Here is a 12,467-nt window from a genome sequence, read left to right on the forward strand (position 1 = left end):
AGGAAATTTGTGATTTAATCATCTGATAATTTTCTCAACCAAAAGAAAATAGGGGCAGTTTAAATTGCTGAGATATTAATGCAAGTGAGCTAAACACTCCAAAATGTCATTCCTACCATATATCAGAACCATATGTATGCCTTCTCTTAGGAACCTCATATGTCTAACTCTCTTTACCACTACCTCCCTATCTGAAAAAATGGGTATAATTATCTACTTGCCTTTGTAATGCTCTTTGAGATCTATGGATGAAACCCACTATTCTCAGCACCACAAAAATGCAGGCTAAGCTGCCAGCACAATATGATAAGCTGGATGATGTGAATACTTTCATATCATCATGCGATTACATTCCTATGATATCATACTAGAAGCCCTGAAATGAAGGCACTGGTGATATCCCAACAAATCATCCCCAAAAAGCAACTGAAGGGTTTCTCTGTTTTCAAAAAGGAAAATCACATCCATCTCTGATGTCTGATTGAGGACATTTCTTCTCCTGCTTCCCCTAACCTTTCCTGAAATCCTGAGGTGATGCCAAAACCAACAAAACAGAAGATGACATGCAGTCAGATGGTCTTCCTTTTTGTTAAGTGTTCCCAACTATTTTGCATGATGGTTCTCAGAAGGTTTGGAAATCTTTTTAGTCACCATTATAGCATAGGCCTAAGTAAGAAGACTAACAAAAAAGGAAAAATATAATTTTATCTAGTGCTGTACTTAGACTTTGTTGTGATTAAACAGCACAGAGGACATTTCTCCATATAAAGCACTGAGATAAAGCAATGCTTTTAGATGTACACTACAAAAGTATATATTTCCCTCAGCATGTAGACTTGATTAAACTAAAACAATGGTTTATTTTTGTGAAGAGGCATAATATACTCACTGGAGTCTAAAACAGTTCTTTTTTATATTGTACAAGGAACTTACACTCCTTCTGGGACGTAACTGAGATAAAAAACAGGTTATATGTAATCAGTTTTGGATCTGAGAGGCCACGTAAATTTTGGTATTTATAAGAGGTTACTGTGACCTGATCCAATGCTCAATGAACAAAAAGATCCCCATTGACTTCCTTGGGTACTGGATTAGGCCTTTTGAGCACAAAAGGTTCCATGAATTCTCAATACTTTACAAGCATCAGTTTTACACACAGAGACATAGTTTAAAGGGAATTATTAGAGCCTGCTTAAGACCTGTAACTATCATTTTTAAAACATATGTCTTCTTCGCTTAACCACCTAGTCAGCTGCATTTAATACTGCTATCTATTCCTTTTCCATGAAAGATTTTTTTTTCAGACATTTAAGTAAAACAACACAGAACTTGAATACTAAAGGGTTAAATACTGCCCAAACAAACAAAAACAGGAACACAAGATTCCAACCTATGTCTGAAGTTATACAACTCAAGCATTAATGGTACAGTACAAAAACGAATCATCCATCTTCCATAATAATAAAGGTAACTGAAATTTGGACTGCAAAATGGACTGAAAATTAACCCTATTTTTAGACAAAATTGGTTTTCCTTTTGCTAAAGAATGTTTTCTACAAGAAGCAGAAGCTAGAAATTCCTTCTCTGTAGATGCTGACAAGTTAAGTGAAAAGCTTTGTGCAACAATTTTTTTTTTCTTATTCACTCTCAGATTCTTATCCAGTGTCAGGAATTGCTGCTGCAACGTGAAACTGCTTCTGCTAGACATAAACACCAAACAATATGCACTGAAGCGCAATTCTTCAGTAATGAGACTCTTTCATGGAAAAGTTAGCTTTGGTCTTGGTAAAAGGATGAGTTCTCCAGTATGTAAACATTCTACTATATCCTAGTTTCACTTTTTGGAAAGAATCTATAAATGCTCAGTAAAGTAAGGACTAGATTAGGCATCAGAACACATTACATAAATTGCAGTTAAGTGCATCCTGTAAAGAATTTAAAAACAAAAACAAATTAGCCAGCTGGTATACAGACGTTTCATAAACTTACATATTTTTCTACCGTGAAGCTTCATAAAGATTTAAGAGGCAACTGATCTCATTTCTAGATTTAACAGAATCTAGTGGGCTTGCACTTCAGCTGGTATAGTTTAAAATCAATAGATTTATGCTGATTTACACCAGGATCTGGCCTTGTCTCCACAAAGCTTCGACCAAGATTTGTACCATCCCTATCTTTAGTTATGCCTAGACAAGGAACATTAACTCTGGGCAAAACCTTGAAACCCATGTGCAGGAAAAACTTCTATTGTGAGAATTTTGCCTGAGTGAGGATTTCAAGATCAGAATTTATGTGAACATATGATCTTGCTATCCATATGAATGCCAGCTAAGTACAGAATACATCCAAATATGGCATCTTTATGAGCCCTCGGGGTGTAAGCTGGATATATAGCATGGTGTTACTCTGGTTGTGATAGGGTAATTGCACAGAATTCATAACTCAGTTCTATAGTCTGTTAAAAGGGTAACAATAGTAATAGATACAGTTGTTTCTACCATTGAAAAGGAAGTTCTTTAAAATCTGGGAGATGGTGGATTTCAAACTTCTGTTGGAACTATCAGGGCTCAACATATTTTAAATTCAGGTCCTGTATATTGTTCATTTCATAACTATATTTTCAGGGTATAGTTTGAGCGTAGAAATACAATGATTTGTTCAAAGAGATTCCTGGAATATAATAACAACAAGGAGTCTGGTGGCACCTTAAAGACTAACAGATTTATTTGGGCATAAGCTTTTGCGGGTAAAAACCTCACTTCTTCGGATGCATCAGTGAGGTTTTTACCCACGAAAGCTTATGCCCAAATAAATCTGTTAGTCTTTAAGATGCCACCAGACTCCTTGTTGTTTTTGTAGATACAGACTAACACGGCTACCCCCTGATACTGGAATATAATCACATGTTGAGGCATTAAGTGCAGATATATACTTCTTAGCAATCTTACTAATCAATCAATACGTGCGTCTTAAACCTGTATCTCTGTTTTGCTTGTACTAGTCAGGTGACTTATGGTGGTTTCTGGGTAAAAAGAGAGGATACCATTTTGGAAGGGGCAGGAAGAACTTCTGACAATACCAACATTCATGTACCTTTATAGCTTAATGCTGAAAGATACAGTTCTCCTGTGGGATTTCTTACTTGAAATTCTATATTAATTCTTCGCTCTAAAGCTACCACTGAAAAGGATTAGTGACCTGTGAATAATATATTTGCATTTTAAATAAGAAAAGTCATCATTGCTGTAGGGAAGATCTTCCTTGAATCACAGACCTAAATATTGGTGTTTCTAGGGGATCCCGAGGTTTTCCCAGCTGTTAGGGATCAAGTAAGAATACCTTAACTGATTCTGATATGTTCCTACAGTACATCTACTACTCAGCAGTATTGTCTTGGCTTTCCTGTGTCTTCCCATCCTCGTCTGAGTGCAGTTTTAATCCTGATGAAGATGTCTGGTCAATTTCATTTTCAGGGGCACATTCTTATCTTGATGTATATAAATATCAGCACAATCGACATGAACGTACAGCCCGCAAATTTCAGGTGACTCGGATCAGTCCATAGTGAAAACGGTTGCTCTTATGAGGTAAGAGTATTTCTGTAATATGGCACATGTTTAATATATACAATTACACCACAACCAAAACAAAAATGTCTTTAATGTCTATGCTGAGTAGCTTGACTATACCTCATTCATATTAGTCCGTGCTTGAAGTGGGATGCTGTACATAAAGTTCTACTATGTTAATGTCACATTGTCTCAATATACAATCTATAATATCTCTAAGTACATTGAATAGGTATGATTTATTTTTATAAACCCTTGATTAAATATACTTGTCTAACAATGCCACTTTATATGTTTGTTAGAGATTGGTAAAAATATATATGTATTCAGTCACCGAGTGCACAGGATTTCATAATTAACCCTGAGCCTACAGCTGCAGTTCAAAATACTAGTTATTACACGGCATTGGGATGAATATTTTTTCACTCCAAAGAGGAGAATGTTTTGGAAAAATTCTTGAAGTGAACACAATATGCAACAGAAGTGATTAATATGGCACACACTGAAAGGCCCAAATTAGGCGAACGAGCCAAGCAGCTTCCAAACCCCCAAACTTCTCTTGAAACTAAACAGAACAAAAGCTCACAAATCCACACAGCCAAACAATGAGGCAGGAGAGGCATTTGTTCCCTGCTCATCTGTTACCTCTTTTCCCCTATAATGCATGACTTATCCCAAGTCACCACCCAAAACCACAAGGTTATTGGTGAAATTAGTGTTGTAACCAGCGTGGTTTTCCTGATCTCCAAGTTCTTATATTCTCTCTATCTTTGAATGCTGCATGAGCATGTCAGGGGGAAAAAAGCAGTCAATATGATAGCTGCAAGACGGCTTCCTATAGAAAGGACAAAACTCAATTAACAAATGTGTGTGTGCGCGTGTTCCCTTTTTACAGTGCTTTTCACAGACAAATTTTAATAATCACTTTTCCAGATTACTTGTCTACCATAACTTACAAATTCAAAGTGGAAGATTACATTATATTTACAAACAAGTTGGCACTTACAGAATAAATTGATTTTTTTTTTCAACCCAGGGCACCCATGTTTCAGGCAGACTAGCATAACCTGCTGCCTGATTACATTATGCTACATTAACATGAATAAATAGAATTTCAGCTGGTACATGCCTTTCCAACGGTTTGCTTGCTGCTGAAAAGCAGCACCTTCCACCCCGATTCACATTTGATGCTCAGAAACTGTTAGTCCAGTGAAAGCAGAGGCTGCATGTTTTCCTCCTCGTTTTTATCCAGGCGTTTTTGCACCCCGGGATCCACGACTGACTGAGATCTGCAAAAGGAAAACATGTTTTGACTTTTCTTGATCAAGACAAACAAAAGTAAATCTCGTTTTTTTTAAAGGGCGCAGTAATAATGGTACAGGCAGCATAACTATCTTATCACAGCAAGTGATCAGAAATACCCACATGAAACAAATGCAGGGAAGGACCAGTGCTGGTTTGCTGATGTAGGAGTAGAGAACAGAGCAGCAAGGCGGGATCTCTCCCTAGCCCACAACATAGTGCAAGCTGTCTACTCTGACAGCTCATGTACTGACCTACTCCACCAAAGGTTATCAGTCTGCTGGTAAAGGGGTGCTTCCTGCAGCCCAGTTGGCTAATGGAACACTGCAGGTGGTAGCACATTTTAGTTAGAGGCACACATTTCTACTACTGTTCAGAAGGGGAAAGTGCACCCAGCAGTGTATTCTACTAAGCCAGTCCCATTGAATCCTGACATGGCCAGTAGGACTCCCAGAGCAGATAACACATACCTCAACTTCCATTATCAGCTTTACAGGGCTAACCAGGGAAGGATTGTAAGGCTAAAGTCACTGATAATTGTAAAGCTCTTTGAGATCCTTAGATGAAAGGCAATATAAAAGTGCAAAGCTGGTGTTATAATACCCTGCTGCAGCCTTGATTAAGTGGGCAGCTTGGTAGATGGCACTTTCTAACACTTCTTTCTGCACCTCCCTGGGTTTTCCATGGAAACCTTCCATCAATGTACTGACAAGGCTTCACCCTGCTCGGCTTTTGAGACTGGACAGCGTCACTTCCAGAAGAGGTCTGGCTTCCGGCCTTACATGTTCATTCCAAAACCAAAATACTTCATTTCAAAAGCCAGTAAAGGTTGTGAAGTGTCAGCAGTAAAGTTCCATATTATACCATTTACAGAACTCAAGCACCTAACGAAAAGCTAAGAACACTACGAATCTTGCACTTCTTGCATGGTAAAAAATAAACATACTGGGCCAAATACTTTACTAGTGTAAACAGGCACTGCTCCAAGGAAGTCAACGGAGTTATGAGTTTACACCAGGAGAGAATTTGGTCCATCCTGCTCATCAAGTACAGACAATAAATAAAAATAAAGAATAATAATGTGAGCTTTTCAGGACAGGAATTCTGTCTGTTTTGTGTAGCTCCCATCACAATGGGGTTCTGATCCTGTTCAAGTCTTCAGCTATCACTGCAATACATGTAAATAAATAATAATTCTTCCTAATGAAAAAATGGAAATTTTCCTTTTCCAATGGTATAAAGCCCCCTTTTCTACCTTCATCCCTTAAACCTATCAATGGCATGGCACTGAAATATTGTCTGTCCTTGGTCACAACTTCCTGTACTTTTCAGAGACACATCTCACATTGTGGGATGGAAGAAGGAAATATTCTGGTGGCACACACACAACCATATATGTGCATGCACTCAAATACAAGGTAGGAACAAGAAGGGGAAAAGTGGTGTAGGCAAAATAGCTCAAAAGTAATGGGAAAGTATAAAAATGTTTGACTACAGTATCTTCCTTAGATGGAAGTATTTTAAATATTTTTAAAAAATCTTCTATCCCCTCTGTGAAATAGTGATGGTGAATTGAAGCACAAAGTTGAGTTGCAAAGGAGCCTTAGTACAAACGAGAATTTGACACAGGAAGTTTAGTAGAGACTAGAACCTAGATTTCTGAGTACGAGCCCTTAACCAACAGATCATCCTTCTTCACAAATTTGGTTCACCCAATCCCAGAGAACTTGAATGAGCTCTGAGGCATTTCTGAAGTATACATTATGGATTTAAAGAAGGTGTTTGGGAGCAAGCTGAATGACAGAGTAATGATATTCTTGGCAGGATTTTAGTTTGTGAGGGCAATAGTTACTGAAATAGCAAAAAGAGTTAAACAAGAAAATAGTTGGCTTTGAGATACATACAAAAGCCAGGAAATTCAGATACGGCTGTCACTCCACTCTTTGTTTGCTCTCTTGTTACTACAGATGTCAGAAAACAGTGTGTGCTGCTGCATACCATGCTGAATGCAGTGTAATACCAAGGCAAAACAAATCAGTCATGTGTGCTATTGGATACCATACCAGTGTAATAATACCTAGGCAAAACAAGTCAGTCAAGGAGAGAGCATCAGCCTTAACTCTGAATTTTACTTACTTCTGTCATTTTCTATCTTAACCTCAATGTCATATTAACACTTTAATATTTAATACACCTTCTGCTTCTCTCTTCTGCAGAAGTTGCACTTAGGGCTTTCTGTATTCAACGGCTGGGAAGGAGAATTCCAGTTTACACTGCAGATGCACTATGCAGAAATCTGAAGGCATGCATTTCAGATGCAAAACATTCAGTTAAGTTACATGCACAAAAGGTTTTGTTGTTGTTGTTGAATACCCTCTCCTGTTCTCACGTGTCTACAACACTTACCCAGGTGGAAAGAATACAGAAAATAGATGAGTATTCTACATTAGAAAAACAGAATGAGGAAGTCAGTCAATTCATTGTTGTGCTTCTCTAGTCTAGACTAGAGATTTGCCTCCAGGGGTCTGCCCTTGACCCTCTGTTATGCTCACCCCCTAAGGTGAGTTATTTGCTGTCATGGCGTCAGTTACCATCTTTACAACGATGAGTCCTGCAGAGCTACATCTCTACCTCTGCTCTCACCCTCTGTCCAAAATTGCATAACTATCCATGTCTCATAACGCCTCATAAATCATGTGCAAGTTAAACATGTTTAAAACTGAATTTCTCATCTTCACCCGCACAAGCCCTCTATAGTCCCATTTTTTCCCATCTCTTTTGATAACTTCATCATCGTCTCCATCACTTAGGTTCAGGGTCATTCTTCTCTACTCCCATAAAACTTGCAAAGTGCGTGAGGATTATCACTTCTCCCAATATACAAATAATAAACTAACATGTTCCCCTTTTCTCTATTTCTAGTGCTCTCATCCCTCCCATTTCCAATGCACACAATGTTCTACAGTCAAAATTATCTTCCTTGCCCACAACTCTGAAAACACTTCCCCCTGCTAGAATTCCTCCCCTGGCTTCCTCTCTCTTTCTGCACCAAACTCAATCTCTTTGAACTGGATCTTCAAGTCTGAATTTGAACCAGTGTTGCTGAGAGCAGATTTTGCCCCCTCATCCTCACTTTCAAGGCTCTACATTGTTCTTCCCTGCCTATATTTCTGCTCTCATTTCTTGCTACTCCTACCCACCTATGCCCTGCACTCTGACAATTCTGCCTTCCTATCATTCCATTTGCAGTTTTGCACCTTTTTTTCATACTATCTCCCAAGCCTGAAACAGCATTATTCCGCTAATGTACCAAGCCATCTTGGTCTCCTTCAGTTCTTTCCTAAAAAACTTACTTGTTTCAATTAGCTTTTCACCAATAACTAGCCAATCCTATCCTCGTGCTAAATAACTGTAAGATAACAAATTACACCATATATACAAAGAAATCCCAGCATACCAAGAAATTTTCCAGTTCCTGTTCACTCTCTTTCTCCCCATTACTTGGTCCATATGTAGTCTAACCTATTATAAGCAACTTGGTGAGGGACCTCCGTTTCTTGTCCATAAAGTGCCATGTACACCTAATGTAGAAATTACACTGATTATGATTATTGTTATGAAAATCAATGTAGCAGACTTCTTTAAAATGGTTTCCCAGGTTATAAATTGTTTGGGGAAATTATCTGTGGCATCAAGAACAACTATTATAAGGAATTAGGGAAGCGTTAACACATCAATAGTACCAGGATGCCTCAGAAGCCGATTTAACATACCTCTTCATGGATTTGGGAGAGAGATCCTTTTCTAGTTCTTTTGCAGGAGTGCTGTAGGAGTCCACACTGTATTCACTGTCATCATCATACTCATGGTCTAGCAGAGTTCTCGCCCATGTGCCCATGTCATAGGGTGGCAGCATCCCTCCAAACTCAGAAGGTAGGATCTCAGGATGAATTAGCTGATGCAGACTGTTGAGATTATTACCATGCAGAAATATCTGTACATATCAGGATAAAACCAAAAAAGTCACACAAATCAACACAGCACAAAGTAATATCATGATTATGATTGGTAATAAATATTTATACTGGGGCCCCATTGGGCTAGGTGATGTACCAACAGAGGCAGACAGAATCCCTGCCTTGAGCTATCATTTTGTGTCTACCAGCCTACAAATACACAAGTGAATCACTTTAAGCATATGAACAGTTCCACCTAAAGAGTTTGCAAGATCAAGTGCATAAGACGACAAGCAAACAAAAAATGAGAAGACACAATCCAATACATACTTTTTCTTTAAGTTTTGTAATTCCATAAGAAATGAATATTGAGTTTTACCAACTAGCCTTTAAACATTCTCTGAGTTCTATCAGAAACAAAAGTGGTTTAGGATAGTGGTTCTCAACCCTTCTTTACCCAGGTACCCCCCTAAACCTAAATAGGCAAACCTGCAGGCCCCCAACCAGAGGCAATGCATGGGGATCACAATTACAAGTGCTGATGTAGCAGGACAGAGCAGTGGTGTGTCTCCTTGGAGAGCTGCTGCCTCCTTGTGGAGTCAATGGCTGTGAGGCAAATGGCTTCCGATGACAGGGGAAGAGCTCTCTTCTGCACTGACTCTGCAATTTTTGGTTGTGCACCCCCAATGGGCTGGGTGGCTTGCTGAGGTGAGTTAGGGGGTGGAGGTGGTGCTCCTTTCCCAAGCGCTGGCGCCTGGGGCTGAAGCCCGAACCCAAGTGCCCCCACCCAGGGCTGAAGCCCAGTTTATTTTGGCCAACCCCTGAAACCTGCTGGAGACCATGGACCGTGGGCTGAGAACCATTGCCATTGTTGTGCTTCTCTAGTCTAGACTAGAGATTTGCCTCCAGGGGTCAGGAAGATGTAGATGAAGGTTTTTAAAAAACAAACAAACAAAAAAAAACACACATCCAAAAGCACAGGACTTGGTAGTGATCGGGGACTTCAACTACCCAGACATTTGTTGGGAAAATAATACTGCGGGGCACAAAATTATTCACAAGAGCTCAGAACACATTGGAAACAACTTTTATTGCAGAAGGTGGAAAAAGCGACTAAGGGAGAGGGCTGTTCTACATTTGCTTCTGACACATAGGGAGGTTGAGAAACTGGTTGAGAATTTGAGGGTGGAAGGCAGCTTGGGTGAAAATGATCATGAAATGAGGTGTTCATGTTCCTAAGGAATTGTAGGAGGGAAAACAGAAGAGTAAAAGGTAATGAACTTCAAGAAGGCAGTCTTTAGCAAACCCAGAGAATTAGTAGGTAAGGTCCCACGGGAAGCAAGTCTAAGGGAAACAATTATTCAAGAGAGTTTTCTGTTTTATAAAGAAACATTATTAAAGACACAAGAACAAACTACCCTAATGCACAGGAAAGATAGGAAATACGGTAAGAGACCACACTGCCTTAACCAGGAGATCTTGGATGACATGCAACTCAAAAAGTCATACAAAAACTAGAAACTAGATCAAATTATGAAGGGTGAATATTAAAAAAAAGCCAACAAACATGTAGGGAGAAAATTAGAAAGCTCAAGGAACAAAATGAGATTAAACTACCTAGAGACAAAAAGAGTAACAAGAAAACATTTTACAGATACCTTAGAAGTAAGAGGAAGACCAAGGACAGGACAGGCCCATTACTTAATGAGGAGGGAAAGACAATAACAGATAATACACCAATAGCTGAAGGGTTGAATGTCTTTTTTATTTCAGTTTTCACCAACAAGATTAACAGTTATCTAATGACTAACAGTGAACATCTGTATAAATGGGGTAGGATCTGAGGCTAAATGCATGTTAAGAATTACTTAGACAAGTTAGGCGTCTTGAAGTCAGCAGAGTCTGAGTAAATACATCATAGAATAGTTAAGACACTGGCTGAAGAGATCTCAGAGCTATTAGCGATTATCTTTGAGAACTTGTGGACGATGGGAGTGATCCCCAGAGGACTGGAAAAAGGGAATAAAAGAACAACACAGAGAATTATAGACCAGTCAATTTAACTTCAGCGCCAGGGAAGATAATGGACCAAATAATCAAAACAATCAATTTGTAAGCACCTAAAAGATAATAAGGTGATAAGTAACAGTCAATACGGATTTGTCAAAAACAAGTCGTCAAACCAACCTAGTTTTCTTCTCTGACAGAGTAATAAGGCTTGTCGATGGGGGTGGGAGGAGCAGTAGATATGATATCTCAACTTTAGTAAGGCTTCTGATATTGTCTCATATGAACTTCTCAAACAAACTAGGGAAATATAGCCTAGATGAACCTACTATAAGGTGGGTGCAAAACTGGTTGGAAAAGTGTACTCAGAGAGCCGTTATCAATGGTTAACAGTCAAACTGGAAAGGCATGTTGAGTGGGGTCCCATAGAGAATTCCCTGGAGGTCCTGGATCTGGTTCTATTTAATATCTTCATAAGTGACTTGGATAATGGCAGAGAGAGTTTGTGGATGATACCAAGCTGGGAAGGTTGCAAGGGCTTTGGAGGATAGGATTAGAATTCAAAGTGATCTTGACAAACAGGAGAAAGGATCTGCATTAAACAGGATGAAATTCAAGAAGGACAAGTGCAAAGTACTACACTCAGGAAGGAATAATTAGTTACACAACTACAAGATGGGAAATGACTGCCTAGGAAGGAGTACTGCAGAAAAGGATCAGTGGGGTTATAGTGGGTAACAAAATAAAGATAAGTCAAAAACGTTATACTGTTGGGGAAAAAAGCGACCAACATTCTGGGATGTATTAGCAGGGATGTTCTAAGCAAGACAAGTAATTCTTCCAGTCTGTTCAGTACTGGTAAGGAATCAGGTGGAGTATTGTGTCCAGTTCTGGTGCACGCTTCAGAACAAATGTGGACAAATTGGAAAAAGTCCAGAGGAAAGCAACAACAATGATTAAAAGGTCTAGAAAACATGACTTACAAGGAAAGAATGAAAAAAAAAAAAGGGGTTGTTTAGTCTGGAAAAGAGAAGACTGGGGGGGAGAGAAGTATGATAACCATCTTCAAGTGAGTAAAAGGTTGTTATAAAGAGGAGAGTGATAAATTTTTCTACTTAACCACCAAGGACACAACAAGAAGTAATGGACTCAAGTTGCAGCAAAAGATTTAGGTTAGACATTAGGTAAAACTTCCTAACCATAAGCGCAGTTAAGCGCTGGAACAAGTTACCTAGGCAGTTTGTAGAATCTCCGTCACTGGAGACTTTTAACAACAGGTTAGACAAACTCCTGTCAGGGATGATCTAGAATACTACTTAATCTTGCTTAAGTGCAGGGAATTGGACTCGATGACCTATCAAGGTCCTTTCCAGTTCTACAGCTCTGACTTTCTAAGAATTTCAGGTCCCAGGTTCATATTTTGAAGGTGTTGTGCAGGTTCCGTTGGAGGACAAGGACTGATAGGTCAGATGTGGAGTTATCGCTTGGTGAAAGGTGTTTGTCCACATGTGGTAGAAAAATGATAAGACAAAAACATCCTATATGAGTTCATTTCAGAGCATAGTGATTGTCTAATTTCACTGACAATTGTTGTTGGGGCATTTGATGCACTGGATGAGGTACCCCACATGTG

General features: G+C 39.1%; 1 protein-coding gene across 1 annotated transcript in view; it reads right to left on the reverse strand.

The window, feature by feature from the left end:
- Nucleotides 1-3,640: 3,640 nt before the first annotated feature.
- Nucleotides 3,641-12,467, reverse strand: part of CLVS2 (clavesin 2) — a 61,793-nt gene continuing 52,966 nt past the window's right edge. The window contains exons 4-5 of the mRNA XM_034765754.1: nucleotides 8,645-8,865; nucleotides 3,641-4,858 (exon numbers count right to left, since the gene is read on the reverse strand). Coding sequence (XP_034621645.1) covers nucleotides 4,771-4,858; nucleotides 8,645-8,865 — 309 coding nt within the window. The 3' untranslated portion in view covers nucleotides 3,641-4,770. The remainder of the gene's footprint in view (nucleotides 4,859-8,644; nucleotides 8,866-12,467) is intronic.

The sequence above is a fragment of the Trachemys scripta genome, chromosome 3, assembly GCF_013100865.1.
Source record: "Trachemys scripta elegans isolate TJP31775 chromosome 3, CAS_Tse_1.0, whole genome shotgun sequence".
Classification (NCBI taxonomy): Eukaryota; Metazoa; Chordata; order Testudines; family Emydidae; genus Trachemys; species Trachemys scripta.